The sequence below is a fragment of the Alexandromys fortis genome, unplaced genomic scaffold (assembly GCF_014885135.2).
Source record: "Alexandromys fortis isolate MF-2015 unplaced genomic scaffold, M_Fortis_MF-2015_v1.1 scaffold_61, whole genome shotgun sequence".
NCBI classification, from domain to species: domain Eukaryota; kingdom Metazoa; phylum Chordata; class Mammalia; order Rodentia; family Cricetidae; genus Alexandromys; species Alexandromys fortis.
In genome coordinates, this window is record NW_026067962.1 from 8,867,465 (window position 1) to 8,889,150 (window position 21,686).

The following is a 21,686-nucleotide window of genomic DNA, read 5'->3' on the forward strand; positions in this document are numbered from 1 at the left end:
CCCCAGGTCCTCTGGAAGAGCAGCATGTATTTGTAATTGTTGATCCATCACTCCTACTAACATTTCCACTTTTTCTTATTTTTAATTTGTTTTTTGATACAATGAAAATTAAAAATTTTTAATAAAGGATTATAAATGTTTTGTAATTTTTGAGGGGGGAAGATTGATGGATTATATGTCAAATCCTTTTTGTTCTAGACCATGATGTGCCACAGAGATGGTCCTGCGAGTCAGGTGTTGTGCCAGGCATCAAGCATGGGGAGCAGAACAGCTGCCCACTTAGTGGGGAAAGAGGGGTGCCGTGCAGGAGTACACTAAAATGCTATAGAGAAAATGAAAGCGAAGTTGAGAAAGAATAATGTACAGAGGGCTATTTCAGATAGAACAGCCAGGAAGGCTGTGTAGCGGTGTATTTTAGGGAGAGTTGAAGCATTGTACAGAGGAAAAGTATGCCTGAAGGCACTGAAAATTGGTGAGAAGGAGCTGGCTTGGAGCTTAGTTACAATTAGGGAAAAGCTTGGTTGGGGAAAAAACACTGCATCCCTGTGTGTTTTGACGGTGATAAAAAATACAGGTATCTTAGTTTTGTTCCAGTGCAGCAAGGAAGTAGCAGTGGATATTCCATCGGGCGCACTGTCTGAGCAAGGCCTGGAAGAGAAAACATGCACATAGGGAGATGGAAGCAATGCAGAAAATTATTGGTGTCTTGTGGGCAGAGTGTGAGAAGGCTAAAGGGGAAGGGGTTTGTTGTTTCAGCAAGTGTTTGGAGAAGGGAAGGAAAAGTATTTAAAGATAAGTTGGGTGTGTCAGCATTGTGAGGACAGAGAGAGAATCAGGACACCAGCATTTTGAAGGAACTTACTGAGGAGACCAGAGCTGCTTCCTGGCGGTGTGAGAAGGGCAGTGGCTTTGGGAGAAGGGTGTGTTCAGCACTAAGGGTTGATGTTAAATAGAGCCATCAGGATGTGAATTTCAGAGTTATCAGCAGAATATGTAAATTCTAGAGGCAGGAGTACAACGTGGCATTTAAGTCACGGAGTGGATGAGATCATAAGTGTAGAGAGGTAACAGGCTCCGGAGCTAACCTGGAGGCTGACATTTGGAGGTCAGAGAGAGGAGCCAGCAAAGGACACCGATTAGTAAGCCACAGGAAAAAAGCCAAGGGCACACTGTACCGCAAATCGAATTAGTGATGGCCGTTTCCAGGATGAAGGGTGCTCTGCTGTGTGTGTGTGTGTGTGCCCTGGAGATGATGAGGTCCCAGCATGCTTTGCATCAGGCGAGAAGTGTGTGCATCTGGGGAATTTATGTGGGCAGTTTAGTGAGGCAGACAGGAACTGAATGCAATGGGCCTGCAGGTGAACGAGCTGAGGATCATAAGGCAAAAGGAGTGTTGAGTACAGGCCTTGGTAATCCCCAGGTGTCCATGAAACATGGACTGTCTGCAGGTGACAGGGCCACAGAAACTCATTTTCTGCCTCCCTCCAAGTTCACAGTCCCTGACCCTGGCTCCAGGAAGCCCTTGGTGCCAAACTCAGGCTTGGATTGAGAGCCTGGATTCTGTGACCGACAGTCTGGAGATAAAAGACTTGAAGAACTTGGAGCTGTCTAGAAGGCAAAGCAAGAATTTGCTCCTTCTGCATTTTTGCCCCAAGCAAGTCCTTGGTGACAGGTGTTGCTGGTCCACTTAGAGCAGATGTTTCCTCTGCAGTCCTCTGGCCCAGGCTTCTCTAGACATGGCTTCTAGGCACACAGGGCCAGCCCTGTGATGCTATTCAGGGCTACATTGCCTGGATTTCTCCCGTTAACAGATGCAGCAAGAGGCCCAGTACTAAGGATGATTGTGTTTTATCCCTTTTCAAGATCCTGCAGTCCAGGTAGGTAGCATCCTAGTCAGCCATCTCATGTAGTTAAGGGGCACCTAGGGGTGGGGCTGACTTTTAAAAATGGAGATAGTGGGACTGGGCGGATAGCTCATCAGTTAAGAGCACTGGCTGCTTTTCCAGAAAACCCAGGTTCTCTTCCCAGCACCTACATGCTGACTCAACTGTCTGCACCTCCAATCCCTGGGAACCTGATACCCTCTTCCACCCTCCTTGGGCATTGCACACATGAGTTGCCGAGACATACACTCAGTCAAAAGATCCATACACATAAAAATTAATATTCAAAAACTAAACTATATTATACCGTAGTCATATGGGACTGGCTGCCTCTTGTGGTTCGGTGTCAGAGGACAGCTGCACCACGGGGAATGGGTTGCTTTCGAAGGGGAGTCTCATGCAACAGCACCAAGAGGAGGCCTCCGAGCAGCTGACACAGATGTACCTGGAAGTTAGAAGAGCCGTCGCCTCTGAATGTGAGACCTTTGGGGTGGGAGAGGGAAAGACAGCCATCTTTCCAGGTGTAACTTAAGGAAGAAGGTGTCGGATCAGCTGTGCATGAGTGACCACAGTAACTAGTCACCAGCAGCTAGTGTCCTCCTGGGGGCAGATCGTTAGGCAATGTGTTCAGATCCAGCTGCGGATGCAGCCGTTGATTTTGTTCATAGGATCGAGTGGTCACTGATCCCGGTCTACTGGTCTACCTTGTTGTAGGCTCTAAATTAGCTCTGCCCTGCGTCTTTGATACGTGTGGTTTTGTTCCCCCTCAGCTTTTGTTTCTCACCACTAGCAGAGAAAATCAGATACGACCTTCTTCCCTGTCTGTGTCTGCAGTACAGCACCGAGGACGCCTCCCTATAGAACTGATTAGCAAATCAAAGGCTAACGTGCCTTTCTCACAAGTGATTTTCTTGCCCTACAGAAAACTGTCATTTTCAATATTCCTGTCAGTATTCTTCGACCTGCCAGCATAATTGAAACGTTATCTATCATTTCTGTTTCTTTAATGCACACTCTGAGTATATCCGTTTTAGGTCACGACATTCCCCCCTCCCCCTTAGCCATGTGTATAGAATTTGCTCATGAGGTATATATATTAAGGACTTGGGCTGTTTGGAGGGAGACTTTATTCTAGTACGTAATATACTTTAAAAATGGTTTTCATTAGACCATTAATACTGCTATAGCCCCAGGCCATACTTTTCTACGTGTACTTAACTCAATATCAAATCCCAGGCACTGGTCATTAATTGTATCTTTAGAGTTACAATGAAAGCAAAGTCCTCTTTAATGCCTGTCTGCTCCCTCTTCCTGAAATGTCTCCCTTCATATTTGTATTGGGTAATATGCAGGTTTGGGACCAAGGCCTCATAGCAAAAGCTTTCCCTAGACTGCTTCTTTTATTTTTTCCCCTCCCATTGAGCAGGTTGAACTATAGGCAGCTTGGCTGTGTACGTGGGTCCAAAGCAAATCCCCCTCCTCACCAGATTGCTCTAGAAGAATGCATTCAAATATGGCACCCACACATAGTACCTCTAAAAGCTCTGCGAGTCCACTAAAGCCTCATTTTAGGGAGTTGTGTGAGACAAAGCTGAAGTTCTGAGTCCGCTGGGGTTGGGAACTTGCTTGACTGCGGCCTCTGTGGCGAGCAGGCCCCATTGGAAACTGTTTGTTTCCAGTACTCAGCAGGATGAGTCATAGCGATTTCAGGAAGCGGCTCCAGTCTGCTGTGCCGTGATAATGCGTGAAGGAATGTCTCCATTTGCTCCACACCGTGTTTAGGAAGGTACGGACAGAGATGCTGTGCGTTTGACTCTTAAACATTTCTATGTTGGGGGTTTGGACTTGGAGCTACAGCTGGAGGTAGCTTTTGAACATGCATTTATTTGGAATATCATGTAGCTTTCCCACTTGGAGAATGAAAGTTTCAGCTGGTTGGACGTGATTCTGTCAGCTCCCAAAGCTGTATTCAGAGCCACAGTTTCGGATAACTGTGATTCTGCACTCTTCCTTCTCCTTGTGCCCAGAGCTGGAGGGAGGGGCATACCACACCACACCCAGTGCGGCAGGTCTTCACCTCACGAGTGCTGTGTGTTAGGACTAAATACCACGCCTTTGCAAGCTTCAGCTGTTTACAGGACCTCACTGTGTAGCTCTTGCTGGCCTAGAACTTTTGCTGGCCGAGAACTTGTGAGGCAGACCAAACTGTCCTTGAAGTCGCAGATATCCTCCTGCCTCTGCCTCCTCTCTCTCCTGTATTTATTTATGTGCTTGTGTAAGTCAAAGAACAAGTTCCAGGAGTTGAGTTTTCTCCTCCTGCCATTTGGGTCCTGGGGATCAAGGTCATTGTACCAAGCTTGGTGGCACACTCTGGGTATTCCTGCCTTTTTGTGACACTATTTTCACTGTTTTGATACTTTCCTGGAAATAACCATCCTTATATTTTTATTTTATTTTATTTTATTTTATTTTATTTTTTGTTGTTAGGGTAACGAGATGGCCCAGTGTTTGAGAACATTAGCTGTTCTTTCAGAGGACCTGTGTTCAATTCCTAGCACCCACAGGACAGGTCTCAAGTGTCTATAACTTCAATTCTAGGAAAGCTGATGCTGTCTTCTGGCCTTCAAGGGCACGTGACACACACAGGCAAAACACTCAGGCACATAATAAAAATGAAAATTAAGAAGGTTTTTCTTTTTCAATTTTTAGCAGCTAAAGTCTATTTCATGATTGTTTCTACCCCGTGATGATCTACTTTAGAACATTTCGGTATTTTTTTCCTCTTCCCTTCTTTCCTTTTTGCCTTTCTGATAATGGAAGTTAATTGTTCACCATGGAGATAAATATTATTTTAAACCCTAAGGTGAGCTTCTGGAACCTGGTGCACAGGCTTTTATATATGTGTGCTGCTGTGCGTGTGAGTGTTTATGTCTGTGTGTGCGTGCATGTGTGTGTTCTTACAATGTCATCTTATATATTCAGAGACATCAGTATATACCTTAGGTGTTTTTGTCTTCCCACGGTGTGGCATTATGCCCAACCCTGGGCTTTCAGTTCAGAACCGTTGTGCAGAAACATGAGAAATGCGTGTGTTTCTTTCCTATACTTGGAACTGAGTACACGGTATGGAAACAAAGTCAGAGATGGTTCTTCCTGCCATTAGCTGCTCTGTTCTGTAAAACAAGGTTGTTGGGATGGCAAGCCTCTGAATGTGGGGATCAATTAACACCACCACCATGCCCTGAATGTCACACAAACGAAGTAAAAGCATTCCCAATGATGTGGTAGGGCAGCTTGTGTCTATGGCAGTTAAGAGTGGATGAACTGATTTTTCTTTGGATTGGCCAGTATTTGTTGAGGGCTAAAGTGGAATATTCTTGTTCAGTTTCTTTCTTTCTTTTTTTTTTTTTTTTTTTGAACCGGCAAATTAACTCTAATCTATTTTGCTTAAATTTAAAATCTCACTCGTGAATATAGCAAGTGTCGATGATTCTGGAGACCGGAACAGGAAGCAGTCCCCAAATAGCTTGGTCATTCTCTTGTACTTTATAAATATGTTTGGATAAAGATGGCGGCTGCAGAGTGGCGGTTCAGTCCCAGCAGCCCTTCCATTGTGCGTCTGTGCTTACAGAAGTGGGAAGGGTGAGTGACTGCGTAGTTTGGTAGAACCACAATCACGGTTCATATAGCTACCTCTTTCTTTTCTTTCAGGGCCAGCTTTCAATATTGCAAGAGAAGATAGACCATTTGGAGCGCTTGCTAGCTGAAAATAATGAGATCATCTCAAATATCAGAGACTCAGTCATCAACCTGAGCGAGTCCGTGGAGGACAGTCCAAAAGGTTCACCGGGCAATGGCAGCCAGGGCTTGGCACGCCTGCTTTCCTCACAGTCAGCCCTCCAGGTTGACCCCAAGGACTGTCTGTTTGCCTCACAGAGTGGAAGCCAGCATCCAGATGTGCAGGTAACGGAGAGTCGCTGGTAGCCAGCGGCCCTTTTGCTCGTTTTTCAGAGTCACTCCTGTGTCTGTTCTTATTCGGCAACTTTTTAAGCTCTGGGCTTCAGAAGTTTCTCCTTTTGCCAAGCTCTGTTTGTTCTCACCATCGTTTGCTTTGTTAGCGGTATAATCCACTCCTCCTGCGCTTCTGTCGATTTTCTGCTGAACCCCGCCATTTCGCTTGCTTTACTGTCTTTTTATCTTCTGTAGAGGTTGAAAAATCCTTAAAGATTTAATTTGCCTACGTGATAATTTTGCCTGCTTTCAAAGGAAACAGTCACATTCCAGTGTCACTCTTCACCATCTCTATACAGCAGGCATCAGAGTAGATATTTGGAGGAGGCTCCTCTCTAGAGCTATACTTTTCACTATGGAGAGTGCCCTCCACACATGGCTGCAAGCATTTACAATGTTGCCCTTTGATTTGACATGCACTCTGAAAGTTTGTAACGGAAACACAGTGTTCTGGCCTTCCCGTACAAAGTATCTTTATTTTTGTATTAATTATAGGTTGGCTTGATAATACCATGGGTAACTTAGATCAAATCTATAATTAAAATCTTATTGGTTTCATTTTATTAGACTGTTTAAGATTGCCATGTTGGATTTGAACTCTTTCACTTGGACAACCCCGTTCTGGGGAGTAATGGAACTGAAAATCCAGAAGGGGGTAGATCTTGATATAATCTCGAGGCCGTGGCTCACAGGCCAAGCTGCCAGTGGGAGGCAGTGCGGCTGGCCAGGCCCTGGACCCGTACCCTCATGGTTAGCTAGTGCATGGGCAGATCCTGGTGGGGCCAGAGTCCTGGGCTTTCCAGGGTACCTGTTTCCTTGGGGCTTGGTTTCATTTTGCTTTTTACTGAGTTCTTCTTCGTACCACCTTCGTCCACTGTGGTAGGGGGGATGGCAAAATGGCAGGCTCTTTTGTTGTTTGTTTGGTCTAAACGTGGGCTGTTTTTACTGGGGTTGCAGAGCCTCTGCGCCTGTGTTAGAGGGAGGAGAGAGGACGTTTACGATAGGGCTGAAGAAGGGATTGGCAGTTCCTCCTGATGCTTCCCTCTGCCCAGCTGTGCTCCACAGATTTGCCTTATCCTTGGAGTCTTAGTTTTATTTATTCAAGGCATGAGTCCCAAAACAAGAGATAGTTATTGTCTTAAACTACTTAGTGACATATTACTTAATTTTCTGATATTCTTATTTTTTGTGATATTTTATATTAATATGTAGTTTTTGTAGCCTGTTCAGTTTTATCAATTTAAGTGTTCTTGGTTGAGTTGTCACATTCAGTATCACAGAGAAAATGAGGGATAAAGGTCAAGTTTTATGTTTTGGGTGGGACACCGTTTTTTTCCTTTATGTCCAAAATGAATTATGATCTACAAGGAATTCTGCATTCAGAAGCTAGACGACATTTACTTGGTTTTGAGATGAGATCTCACTTTGTGGTGACCTTCCTGCCTCAGCGTTGTGATGGGACTGTAGGTATACACCGCTGCACCTGGCTGTGGAAACACATTGGACTACTTAAAAGTTAAATCTCAGTTTAAAAAATTTCATTCCATGTGTATTTTAGAATAAAAAGGTAAATACAGCATTTGACAAATAGAAAAATACACTTGAGTTCTCAGTCAGATACAGACTTAGAAGGTAGCTGAGGCTGATTATGAAGCCGACACCCCAAATGAGGTAAGAAGTTGTGTTGAGGATGTATTTGCAAATGTTGAAATATTTGGTCATAACCAAACTTCATGAGAAATCTTTTGTTGTGTTTTTGTTTTCCTGCTAAATCACACTGGCACTAAAAGCAAAAGGAGGAATTCTAATAAATGAATGAAATCATATTTATTGAAAGCAGATGGGGCGGGCTTTCTTATCAGGGTAGTTATGAACCACAATAGCCTTTTAAGCCTTTGAATGATTTTGGCCTTAAAAATTTCAATTGATTTTTATATAGTTTTTATTTGATTATATATTGATAAAAGAAACAGCAAAGAATATCTTTGAGCAAATATTGACCAGCCTTAAGTATAGCTTAACAATGGTTAAAGTTTAACTATTTTTCTTTCATATTTTTAGATGTTGGATGTTTATGATCTGATTCCTTTTGATAACCCAGATGGTGGCGTTTGGAAGCAAGGATTTGACATTAAGTATGAAGCCGATGAGTGGGACAGTGAGCCCCTTCAAGTTTTTGTGGTGCCTCATTCCCATAATGACCCAGGTAAAGGCCGCACTCCCTAATAGCTCTGACAAGCTTGCCCAGCACCCGTGTCCCATAATGAGGGTCCGGTCGAGCTCCTGTCTCTCTGACTTCACAGTGGTCTTCTTAGATCCCATCCTCATTGTACCAATTTATGTGCCGTTACCAGGTACGACTTGTAGAGCAGGAAACAATGATAGACATGACAAGGATTTGGGGGACATACATTTCAGGGTACTGTGGCTTATTTTATTTGCTTCTGGTGAAACATTGCATGGGAGGGCTGGAGGCCTAGTGATGAGTTGAGAGCACTTAGCATTCTTGTACAGGACCCAGATTCAATTCCAGACCCCACATGGCGGTTCACAACCATCGTAAATTCCAGTTCCAGGAGATGCCTCACGCTCTTCTGACGTCAGCTGGTCTGGGGTATGCACGTGGACTGGACAGGCAGGCAAAGCGTTCATACATATAAAGTAAAATAAATCTAACACATTAAAAGATACTTCATGAGAGAATCCCTTTCTCCGGTAAATTCCACTTCCAAAAGGCAGAGTGCTCATTGGAAGATTTGAGTCTTTAACCCAGAGAAGTAGAAGCAGTGGTTTGGGAGCTTTGGTCTAAGTCCTAGCCTGGGCCCGTAGACCAAGATGACTTTAGGCAGGTCACTTAATCCCCCGGTGGATAAGGTTTTCATCCAGAAGAATTAGGACGATAGTTATCTTCACAGGATGAGATGTAAAGGAACCCTGCGCGACACAAAGATAGCTGTGATTACTGTAATTACTGTTATTTCCCACGAAGGCTTTTATTTGTCGAGGCCAGTGATCCCCCTCCCCCAAGGTAAGGGGAAATTGCTATAATTCCGGCAGTGCACGTGATTAGATGTGCGTGCTTACTGGTGTGAACACACAGCACAGAGTGGGAGCCCAGTGAATTTAGTACAGTAGTTCTTGAGGCTGGGTTTCTAAACACTGTTTTGAAAGACTTCATCGAGCTTGTGTTTCTTGCCTTCCTCAAGAACCTCGTCCTCTCTAGCTTGCCCCTTACTTTCAAGGATTTTTTTTTTTTGTATCTGCATGCGTGACTCACCTCCTTCCATCCTTTCCGAGTTTACTGATCGCTCTCTTTCCGATGTCCTCTTCCCGTGATGTAAGTGCAACTCGCAGCTTCGGACCTGAACGCGATTCATCGCTTTCCTCTTTTGGTTTCTCCGAAGTCTTTTTCCGCCATTTCCCCTTCCCTCTGTGCTCAGTTCCCACCAGCTCCCTTCCTTGTTGCTCTGTGACTTAAGCACTCAACCATAATATTAAAAGTCGTGGTTTACCAGGCAGGCTGCTGAGTGTTTTGCAAATAGCTGTTGCCGAGGAGAAGAGGTTGGTGGCACCGATCACGGGAAAGGTGCTATCATCTTGTCACGGTGACACAGCAGTGACAGTACTGGGATCCCTCATGTCGTGCTCACCTGCGTTTCTCTCTCGAGTAAACCCGCGTGACAAAGCACACGTGTCTCCTCTTGCCTATTGCTGATTCTCAGTCTAATACTAGGCACGTAGTCACTTGCAAATATGGAAGCTCTTCTCTGGGCTCTCTGTATTCCTTGACATCGTACACATACCCACACTTGCACATATGCACGAGTTTAGAAATATACAGTGTTTGTACTGAGCCTACTCACTGCGTTTAAGCTCACCCAGGGTTAGGGCTTTGTCTCACCTACTGCCTTTTGTGGACCAGCTAGATCAGCAACTGACACCTCGCACCTCTTCTCGGTTCTGCTCCCAAGGCATTGCAATAATAATCGACTCTCTAGGTTAGGGTCAAACACCTGGCCTGTTGCTTGTCTTATGTTTTGCATTAACTCCCATCTTTTCTGTGTCTCCTTATTTCTATTTTTTTTTTTTTTTGAAAACACCGTTTGCACTCTTTAGAGTAGCAGCAGTATTAAGCTCTTTGAGGGCAGGGATTTCTTAGATTCCCCGTTTGTTTGCATTATAGTTCCAGCTGTAGTATGCTGTTTTGTGTGAGGACATCCATAATAACTGTTTCTGACTGCAATAAATGGATCTGTCTGTTGGTATCCTAGCAACTGTAGTGGACTCTTTTGTCTTAGTAGAAGATGTTAATGACCCTTAGCCTAAGGCCCTTTGCCACTTGAGTTAAAAATAGTGGTCAGCAACAGACCCATTAAACCTAATGCCTCATGAAGCAAAATGATAGAGAGATGAACCCACTGACTTTCTTCGTTATTTTCACGATTCCCTAGCAAAATAAAGCATTGATCACCTAAATTATCCTGTGACAAATGAAAACATTCAGATCATGAAAAGAATCACTGTGTTACTAGGGAGAAAACAGGAAAATATGTGCGCGTGTTCTAAGTCAAACGACGACCGTAATGGGAAATCTTTGTAGAATACTCCCAAACGAATGTGCAATTAGGCAATTTACTTTCTAAATGAGATTTATAGAAAGTTGTTTGCATTTTCTGCAGCAACAATTTAAAACAAGCTTTGACTCAGTAGTTTGTTTCATCAGTGGGTTTATGTCTGTTGGGAATAGAAATATTTGAAGTAGATTTTTAACGAATCCTGTCTTTGTCCTTTCACAAGGAATTTACGGTGTGTGTATGTACATGCATACATAGATACACACACATGTGTGCAAGTGTTTCCTTTTGGGGATGAGTTCGTACGAGTAGGTAAGACAAGATACATTTTAAAAAAATAGTAACTTGATAAATTTCCTAATTAAGTTTTCCAGGCCACAAGGTATATGTCACCCAGCATTCAAATGGCTTACACGAATTAAAGCAGAACAGAAAAGGAGTTGTTAGGTAAATGCTGATAGCTCTGCACTGCAATGGATTTGAAAAGTTTTGACGCATAGACCATGAAATTAAATACGAGTTGATGGATACATGTTCATGTTATATTTAATAAACTGATTAGAACACAATTACAGCACCTTTGTATCTACAATCTTAATTCTTCACTTCCCACTAGTTAAACTGCCAAAATATTTAGTTAATCTTCCTTCAAAGAAATCCCAGTGTGTAGAGAAAAGATAAGGTAGACTGGATGGAAGCGTGCACAGCATCTTGTCAGGGAGTCAGTTTGTAAAATGCACAGTAGATTGTAATGCCCTTGTCGTGTGACTCTAAACAGTAGGGAGAGCTAGTCACTAAGTTATACCAGAGAGCAATTTTCTTTTGTGCGTTTATAGCTCTTTAGAAAAAGAATATTGATTTAATGCATGATGGGATTTTGCCCATTTTTAAAACTAGGAAAATGCATTTTTTGGTGTGTTTCGTATTACATAATAATTAGAAATAGATTTGTTTATACATCTGTGGCTAAAGTTCAAAAAGACTAGAAACATGAAATCACAGTCTGAATTTCAAAGATTTTTGGTTAAATATTACACTGTTGGAATTTGAAAGTGTTTGGCTAGCTGTTGTTGGTGAATGTCTACGTATATCAAAGTGGAGAAGGAAGCCAGTGGGGGGGGGGGGGAGAAAGTCCAACTCTGTTTAGCCGTGCAGGGTAAACTGTGTTCTTTGGTTTTGACAACCATTATTGAAAAGGTGCCCACATAGCATGAGGAAGAACTGAGGGACAGGTTTTTTTTTTTTGTGTGTGTGTGTCCATCCTGTACCAGGAAAGGGGAGAGTCATATGCTAAGCCATGTTAAATGGTATAGTAAGTTGTTGGAAGTCAGTCAGTGATAAATTCTCAGAGGCTGATGTTGAAGCTCAGGATTGTCTCATTCTACAATCCATGTTCTTCCCATTCACCACCCTGTTCCTTAGGACGTTTATTTAATTCAAACAGATTCTGTATCTTCTTTTTTAAATGGGGAGGAGCCAATCTAACACATTTGCCTGGATGTCTGACTTGTTAATGAAGTTAGCAAATAAAAATTCAGGACACTTAGCCAAACTTGAATTTCTAGTAAACAAAGGATAGGAATACAAGTATTCCAAGTTTTAAATCAGTCATATTTATATTAAATGTTTACTTACTATTTATTTAAAATTCAGATTTAACTTGGCATCTTGCTCCTTATCTGAAGGATAGCATTTGAGAATTAAATAACAGCTTTGTGGAATTCTGTGTATAAGAGGGATCCAAAACGTGAGTGTTGAGATTAGTTTTTGAAGGAAGAAAGATCTGGTGATTTGGGCCATCGGTGGACTTCTTTCTTGAGGAAATACACATGTCAGTTGCTCTTGAGGGATGTGGGTGACCATTGTACATCTGACTCTGATTTCAGCCTCCATCTATTTTCTTAGCTGGGATGTGTGAGAACTCACCAATGTCCTAGTAACAAAAGCTAGTACTAACCCTTAGGTTCACGTTCCAGAGGTTTCCAGTCATTCTGGGCATTTTACGTGTGTTAAAACCACTACTCCACTCAGCAGCCCTGAGATAATTCTATAACACTCACTTCGCAGAAAAAAAGTCAGGAGAGATAATAAGAAATCTGCCCATGGCAGAGTGGACTTAGCACATGTGACATTGGCTTCTGAACCATGACTTGAGAATGGTCTTCAATATAAAACTACCTTTCCTTGGTACATTACTGAAGCCACAGGCAGAGCATCTATGAGGGAATTAAGTACTGTCATAGCTAGCTAGCATCATCTATGCTAGTAATAGCAAACACAAAAATGATCTTACTAACTTCATGCAAAAGTGGACACATTATTATGCTATTTCCTAGTCTTTTTTCCTTTTGATTTATTCCTGTTGAAATGGATGTCCATGCCTTGAAATACAGGGCCTTTTTTATTGCTATGTTTTCCTCTATGATTAGGCGTGAGTTAGAAGCAGTGTTTTCCAGCTTTTAAAGTGATTTCCAGAAACTGTGGTACTTTGCATAACTCGTGTGACCCTAAGTCTGAATAACCCACATGTGTACTGTAAGAATTGCCCATCAATGTCTTTAATATAACCCCCTCCCCCAAATTTTAAGCAGCTACTCTCTGTGTGGGGAGTTGCCAGTAGATGTTCACAGAGTCCCCTTAGCAGAGAAGTGGGATACACTTAGCATAGATGGATAACTTCTTTGGGAGCCTGACCTCATAGTTTTTAGTATCAGATATCAAGGCATGCCCGTCTCTTAATGGGCACTTAGGCAAGCAGTATGGGTGAGGATCTCAGGAATTACACAGCTGCAAGATGAGCCCACCCTCAGCATTCTAAGGGGTAATGCAGATCGCTTCTGTGGTGTGGGGTGAAGTTTCCAATATAGGCCTCTCAGATACATTAAAAAGCGCCATATCTCAAACAGTGTTACGGGAGTGAAGCTGATAGGCCTGGAAAACTATTAGATGGTGCTGAGCCACGGGAACGAAAGGTTATCTTCCTTCGGAAACCTGAGTTCAAAGCGTCTAGAGTTTTAGAGGAATCAGCAGGTTTGTAGGTTTGCTGAGTCTTTGGAGGAGCCTCAATCTCATTTTTGACACTCCGCACATCCCGGGATCTTTTCTTCAGCCACGAAGTTCTCTTAACTTCACCTGGATGCCCTCTTGAGTCCTTTGCCCCGTTTCTACTCCACTCTGTAACCATTTTAAGCAGAACTACAAGTACCTTGCTTCCCGTTCTTCTGTTTCAACTTTACATTTTAGTTTGTGCCTAACTAACGTTCTTAGTGTAGACATGTGTGAGCAATGATAGAAAACCTTAACTCAGTGTTTAGAACATGTTTAGTACCTCACTGCTGTTGTTACTAAATTGCTTTCCATGGTCTAGTCACGTGTCCTGCAGTGTACTGATGCCTATCTGGCTGCTCCCCAGCTCTCTTAGTGGCTTATTGTTTGTCCATGTGTTCTTGCCCCTGTTTGACGCTGCGTATGCTAAGACTTCTGTTGTCCTGCTAGGGCTCCACTCTCTCTCTATTCCCTCAGCGTGTTGTTCTGGTATTCTCTGTGGAATCTGTTTTCATTTAGCTTTGCCTTATGACTTACTTAGCCCCTATTAGTTCCCCAATACATGTTTGGATGAGTAAACTGGAATGTTAATTAAAGCTCTTCCAGTTTATTAGGGGGACAGAGGAACCTAATTTATAATAGAAACATTGGAATTAAAATTAATCAGTGGCGTAATCAAATAATGGTAATAACAATTAAGATTATATGCTGTCCCTCAGGTATAAGGTTGTAAGTTGCAGTTTGATATTGAAGGATTAGCAAGTGATGGGAGAAACTTGTTGATCTTTTGTTGATAGAGAATAACTTTATTACTGAGATAAAGAAGGTTTCTTTTAAGCCGTAAACCCCCTTTGCATTACTTTTAAATTTGAGGATACTGTTAACAGTGCACTGGAAGTAATTAAAAGTTTGAGTTGCTGGGTTTTTACGTGATTACCAGTATGTCACTTACCTTACTATAATTATTCAACTCAAAATCAACAAATTCCCCAAAGTTAGTGCTTACTTAAGTTTTAAGTGGAATTAATGTTATTAAAAAAGTGATTACAGCAGCTGTGAACCTCACAAATGCAGCAGTGGTATTGAGAGAGGCTCCCTTTTTTGGGGGATGTATGTTCCTTATGGAGGCTTCCCCCGCCCCCTTAAAGACAAGATGTGTAGCCCTGGCTGTTCTGGAACTCACTACATAGACCAGGATGACCTGGAAGTTACAATGATCATCCTGCCTCTACCTTCAAAGTGCTGGGATTAAAGTGTGCACCACTACGCCTGACCTACTAGCAACTCTTAGACTCTAACTAATGGAGCAGCTTGGAGCTATTGGGCAGTGATCGTGAGGGTAGCAGAACATATTAACGTTAACTGTAGTAAGTTGTTTGGTTTCATTCTAGTTGAATAGATGTTCATATGAAGTCCATGTGCTTTTGTCTCTGTGTTCCTGTTTCAAGCAACATACTCCATGAACTCTTAGATTCATGAGAATCGCTTGGTTTGAATTTCTGGTTGTGGTATATGCCCAACCCTGTTTTTAAATTTTTCAGGAACTAGGGCCAGAATACAGGAAGGCCACATTCTTTGTTTCTAAATATTTAAAAGTTATAAATAAAAAAAATTGATTGTAGAGAGATGAAGAGGTGAGGTGGGAATTGAGGAGGTGAGGTGGGCCTTCTGCTTACCTAAAGAAACAGAAGTAACTCAGGACTCAGAGATATCGAATAGGCTTCCCAGGCCGTAGTTTCTCACGGAAATGGCGTGGCTTATTTGGCCATGGCATATTCGGGAAGGGACAACCTGTAGGGTAGCCAAACTCTCTTTCCTCCCAGATGTGGGTGTGTCCCCATCCAATAGGAGCTGTGCTTGCAGATAGTATATTGTTATCTACACACTGCAGATAGTAGGCCTCTCGGATACTCTCAGGCTGGAGTCCTACTGTAGCGCTGAGGGGAAGGTAGGGACTTAGCAGGCTGTGAAAGTCACCTGGGGACTGTTGGACTCTCACTTAGTGGGCAGTGCACACTCCGAGTGGGCAAATTCTTTGCTCTGGGGTACTGTGGTAGAAAGAGGTATGGCCAGTGGGATAATGAGAAAATATTTCTGGAGCCCCGTTCCCTGGCCAGGTGCCTTTTACCCGGGTTTGGGGTGGGAGTGGGGTGTAGGATGGGGCAGGGTGGGAGGGTAGTACTGTGTGTGAAAGGAAGTGTCCTTTGAGAGGATTCTTCTCCAGGCTTCCAAACCATGATCCAGAGTTCAAAACACGAAACACGGCTTGCCAGTGACTAAGAGACACTAGGCTGCTTCACTGCACATAAAATAGACAGCTGGGCTTTTAACGTTGCTAGTTTTTTTTTTTTTTTTAATTGTAAACTTAAAAGTGGCATTGAATTGGGATTTATACCTTCTTCGTTTAACTAATTTTTCACTCATTTTAGTTTCTAGCTAATTTAAAGTAGCTGTTAGTTCTTATATGAACGACAACACTGTGGGAGTGAAAATGGATAAAAGGAAACGTATTCTTAACGTGGCTCTAGTCCTGGTTCAGTTTCTTGTGTATTAAATGCTAAGAGGAAGGCTGTGAATTGACCGCTTACGTAAATGAACCTGAAACTCGGTGTCCTCAGATTATTAAATCTAGAGGTAGGAATATAATTCCACATCACAAAATATTCATCCCATGCAGCTTTGCATAAAACATTATCTTTCTGATTGGTCTCCCGTTAATATGCAATTGTAGTTTTTGCAGTAATTTAGAGGAAGAAAGACCCAATTCAGAGTAAAAGGGAATACTTGATTAGTCTATTGTATAAGAGCAATAAAAGCTAATTTACTGTTATATTGCTCAATATTGAAAGCTGCAAGAAACTCTCCCCGTTCTTTATTCATTAATTATGCTATATTGTAGCAGTATTAGTATCAATTATAGACAAGTTTTATGGAAGGCTTTTACGTTGACATCTCTGAGTTGTACTTTGCCTCACGTAAATATCTTTGACATATTTTCTGCCTGATTGTTGAAGGGCGAATGAAGTGTTGAAGGTAGAGTGGTTGAATCAGTCACCGTAGTTTCGCTATGAAAATTCTTGTGATAAACTGTCTTTGGAATTCAGGGATCTCTGTTAGTAGCAAGTTCCAGCTGTTGGAAATGCATAGTTGTACTATTGATGAGAAAATAGTAGTTCGTCTTAGTTTGCCTTTTATGCTAGATTATGGGATTTGTTTTTGTTTTTAATTAATGTTGGAGGTTTTATGCTGTCCAGAGTGCCTCAGTTTTGTTCATACGCAAGTAATTGACCTTTGCTAAAATTCAGGCAAGAGGGACATGTGACATTTGAAAGGCGATAACTATAATTGAGCCCTTCAGGGAGTTTTAGAGTTCCTTGTTCTTTCTGCACATGTATGATCATGGCACAGAAGTCCATTTGCTTTGACATCTGTGAATTCAGGTTAATCTTGTGCTGTGTAGGTAGATAGAGAATGTTAAATCAAGCATTGTGATACGAGTTGATAAATCAGCATTGTGATCTTTAGTTTTTGCAAAGCAGTAGCTTTAGCTCTCAGGCTGCGTGTGTCTCCCAGTCTCTATGACTGAGTGGCTTCCAAGAATCAGGCTAGAGACTGGAAGGTTTTTGGCCTCTCTCCTTGGCTTTTGGCTTTAATGACCTTCTTCCTCATCTTCCTGGCCAGGTTTCTCTATGTGCCTGGGTCCTAATATTATTTCAGATTAAGAACCCTCTTCCTGACTTTATTTTACATGAATTAACCATTTAAAGACCTTATCTCCAATACAGTCACATTCTGAAGCAGGAGGAGTTATGATTTTGTCTGTGAGAGAAATGCCTTTTTAAATTTTGCCTTTCCCTCATTTGATTGTACAAATGGTGAAGGCCAGGCTGTTGATAGAAAAAAATACTACCAAGTACTCTATTATTTTTCAGGTTCTGTGTTACATCTTCTAAGCTTAGTCTTGAGTACTCATATCTTCAAACTCAAGAGTGTTGGGGTGGACACCCTCATTTAGGAGTAGACTGCTATTTCTTTGTTCCTCTCTGGGAATCCAGGTATAGGTCCTGGCCCTGTGCCAGGCTTGGTTAGTGCCCTGGTAAAACATGGTGGGATTCCTTGCACACCATTCTTGCACAAGAGATGTTGGAGTTTTGCTGAAGGCAAAGGCTTTTTAGGCTAACATGGGAAAGTTATTTCATCCAGAAAGCATTCTTTGATGACAAACCAGCTCAAATGTACCCTAGGTTGAGAAAGTCTTAGAAAGAAAACTTGACATTGTATTCCTGTTTGGCTCTTTGTGACACACCTGAATATTGCAGGTGCCCAACAACTGGGAGAGATTCTCACAGCTGCAGTACCCTTTTCAGACGCATCTGTTTCAGAATACCCTGTTAAAAACAAGCGGATCATATGCTCTTCCCCATCAAGGGCTTTCTCTTTTCTTTTTTCCCTAGAAAGCGCAATATCGGCTGGGTGTTAAGTTAATCATAGACAAACAGAAGTACTGTTTGGACTCACTCCCCTTCACGTCTCTTGAATGTATGGATTTTGGTAGCAGCTAGACAGTAGTCCAGCTCAGAAGTAGCAGCTCTCCTCCCTTTAAGATTGTAGACATGGGAACATATCATCCTCCACAGGGTCCACTCTGTCTGTCACCAGTCTGTGTAATTGGTGGCCACGTGGATCGTAGCCTTGGGCATTTTAGTCATACATCTGGTAGACCTGTGTTTGACCTGCGAGTCTTGTTAATGTTTCCTGTTATGTCGAGTCTAATGATTTGGGGGAATAGTTATTTGAGGAGTAGTAGAATAAATTAGGGAACCAAGTTCTCTTCTGGGGGGAAAACATTAACATGGTCACATTTGCCGTGTATTTAGTGACTTTGCGCTCCTAGACAATTGCATGATGGGAACAAACGCCTGTGTTTGGGCAGAATGCTGTGTTCAGTATTCTTATCAGCTCTGTAATCACTCTATGCTTTGCTGGGAATGTCAGGGCCTCGTTTGAATTTGCCTTGCTTTGTTTTAGTTTTCACTTATAGGGTGGGTGGGGATTTCTGAGGTATGATGAAAGGGTGCAATTCTAATCCCAGATTATGAGAATACTTGTCAGTACTATTTAGATTTTTAAATCTAGGATAAAAAAGTCTGAGCCTAGCACTAAGTAATAGAATTTATTGTTAAATAAAAATGACTTTTTTTTTTTAAAAAAAAGGCTTAGTTCATTATTTTCCTTTATGTCTGAATTTTTGTGAATGTCTGAATATTTCATCATTTCAATGGCAGTAGGTTTTTATTTCCCTGTCAACTAAAAGAGAATTTCATTAATTAAGCACACTTTTAAGTCCACTTTTAAGGTGTGGGTTTTACTTGAACAAAAGAGCTAAGGGTATCCAATAGTAATTTGGTGGAACGGGACTAAGTTGAAATCAGCCATATCAACTGGACCTTTGTGGTGTATTTGTGTCTTGATTTAGGTTGGTTGAAGACTTTCAATGACTACTTTAGAGACAAGACTCAGTATATTTTTAATAACATGGTCCTAAAGCTGAAAGAAGACTCAAGCAGGAAGTTTATATGGGCTGAGATCTCTTACCTTTCAAAGTGGTGGGATATTATAGATATTCCGAAGAAGGAAGCTGTTAAAAGGTTTGTCTCAATTTTTTTTTAAATTTAGTAATATTAAAGATCCATAACAAATGTAGACTTTTTAGAAGGTGAACGTTTAGCTTTTTTTTTTAGGTGCACTTTTAGTTTTATAGCTGAACTTGAGTATGATCCCCATCTTGTTTGCATTGATTTTAGTCTATCCCTGAGAAAGGAATGCTCGGTCTTTCCACTAAAATCCGTATGTTCATCCGCTGTCCTAGGATGTAGCTAGGTCAAAGGAGTTGTTATTGTAAGGACCTTTCAGAGGGGCCATTGCCCAGTTTTCTAAATATAGATGTGCCAGTGTCTGCCTCTTTTCACTATGTAATTTTTGAAAACCATGGCTAACCTATCTGAAAAATAATTTGCTTTTATTTTCTGCCAATAATTTTCTCATATGAACAAAGGTAGTTGGTTTCTGGGTTTTGTTTTGGGAGATTGGCTCATACTCTTTTTTACTAATTTGTAGGTATATATCTGTTTGAAGATTTTATTTCTAATTAGTTCATGATAGACAGATCAATTTTTTATGAAGTCAAATTGTTAATCTTTTTTCTTTTGCTGTTTTGTCTGCTGCCAGAGTTAGGTCTTCCTCAACCCACAGTTAAGGTAAATAGTTCATTTTTTTATCCACCATCTTAATATATTTTTTTTTTAATCCTCAGTTCCAAAACCCTTACTTAACAATTTAAAAGTTGGTCTTTGGGGAGGCTCTCTGATCCAAGTGCATTTGTTCTGAAGAGTTAGGCATTGTCCGGGATTACTGCTCACTGTCCCTGTAGAGCTCTTGATAAAGTAGTCACTGCTCTGAGTATTGCCAGTCGTGACAGATACTCCTCTCTGCGGCTCTATGAAGTAGGCTCTTGCTGTACAGTCGAGGGCACTGGCTCACTGAGGGTCACTGAGCTGTAGGTGACAGGACTGGTGGTCCTGCCCAGGCTGTCCACCTGCTGAGTCCTTTGTACACATGGCACTTCTTTGAGGGTGTTTTTTTTAAAAAACTTTTTATTATTATTATTATTATTATTATTATTATTATTATTATTATTATTATTATTATATTATGTGCACTGGTGTTTTGCCTGCATGTATATCCGTCATGCGAGGGTGTTGGAGTTACAGACAGTTCTGTGAGCTGCCGTGTAGGTGCTCAACATTGAATCTGGGTCCTCGGAAGAGCAGTCGGTACTCTTAACCACTGAGCCCATCTCTCCAGCTCACTTCTCTGAGTTGTAATGTGTCCATCTTTTTCTACTGATAGAAAGCGTCATCTTTATTGTACTAAAATATTCACAGGCTTGGGCTTTCTGATCTGTTTGATGGATTCTGATGACTTTTGTCTAAAATTATTGGAATTTTATAATGTTTTAAAAACTGGCAGTTTAAATCTTGTCTTTCTGTATTCAAAAGCCTTTTAATGAGTAACAGTTTAATTTTCCCAAAGGGTTTTAGAATTAATTTAAGTTTCTTCCTACCTCATCAGAAAGTATCTTTAGATTTTAATAGATGGACACGAACGTTTGAGGGTGATTTGAGGAAAATTGATGACTATCACATTCATTGGAGAGTATTTTTTTTCTCACTGGTAACAGGCTCACATGGTTGATTAGGAGAGAGACACAGGTTTCGAGGACAGGGGAATAAATAGACCGGAGAGCTACCATGGTCATAGGAGAAGCCACTCTTCCTCCATAGGCGAGTGCTGCCATAGCAACCAGGGTCGAAGGATCCAGTTAACACAAGAGAATCTGCAATCTGCAATTCCAAAGTGTTATATAATGTATCTTGACTTTCTAAGTGGAAATATTAGCAATGCTTTAGATTAACATCGTGTTCTCGCTCCTTCCCATGTGGGGCAGAGGGGAGAACAGACAGAGACATGCAAACATGGAGAGGCAAGGAGGGAGGAGAGAGAGAACACCAAACAGCATACTGAATGCATAGATTAGATCTAGCTACCCTTTGGTACCTTTTAGAAATCTGGACTCTTAGAAAGTTACATAGAACTGGTGAAGGCTCTATGAATTCTTAATTTTTAAGAACTAAGATTTAAGAAGGTGTTTGTTTACATCTTGCTCACTGATACATATTTTCTAAAATGTAAGAGAAATTTTATTGAAATTGCTTAAATTTGATGAGTTTATCCCATTTATAGTTATTTTTTTGTTTTCAGAGTTGATTATCTGATATTTTAAATTCATTTTAAAATTAGACTGGTGAAAACTTTTCATTCTTTTTCTTTTGCCAGTTTTGCCGGTTCCCATAACGCCCAGAATGAATTTGTAGTTTGCTGGGTATTACCCTCTTTCTTTTCTTCTTTTTCTCTTTCATGATTCTCCCTGCTTACACTAGTGCTAAACGGACAGGCCATTTATCCTAATAGACAGTACACTTCTGCCTGCTTTCCTTTTATCACTATTTTAACTAACTAATGTTGTCTCCCCCCCCCATTTTCTCATTCTATTATTCCTAACTACTCAGCAGCTGTAGTTAACAGTTATGGCTTTTTTTTTTTTCTGACTTGA

General features: G+C 41.5%; 1 protein-coding gene across 1 annotated transcript in view; it reads left to right on the forward strand.

The window, feature by feature from the left end:
* Man2a1 (mannosidase alpha class 2A member 1) overlaps nucleotides 1–21,686 on the forward strand; it is a 162,562-nt gene that overhangs the window by 19,826 nt on the left and 121,050 nt on the right. Inside the window, exons 2-4 of the mRNA XM_050153440.1 lie at nucleotides 5,595–5,846; nucleotides 7,956–8,100; nucleotides 18,990–19,161. Coding sequence (XP_050009397.1) covers nucleotides 5,595–5,846; nucleotides 7,956–8,100; nucleotides 18,990–19,161 — 569 coding nt within the window. The remainder of the gene's footprint in view (nucleotides 1–5,594; nucleotides 5,847–7,955; nucleotides 8,101–18,989; nucleotides 19,162–21,686) is intronic.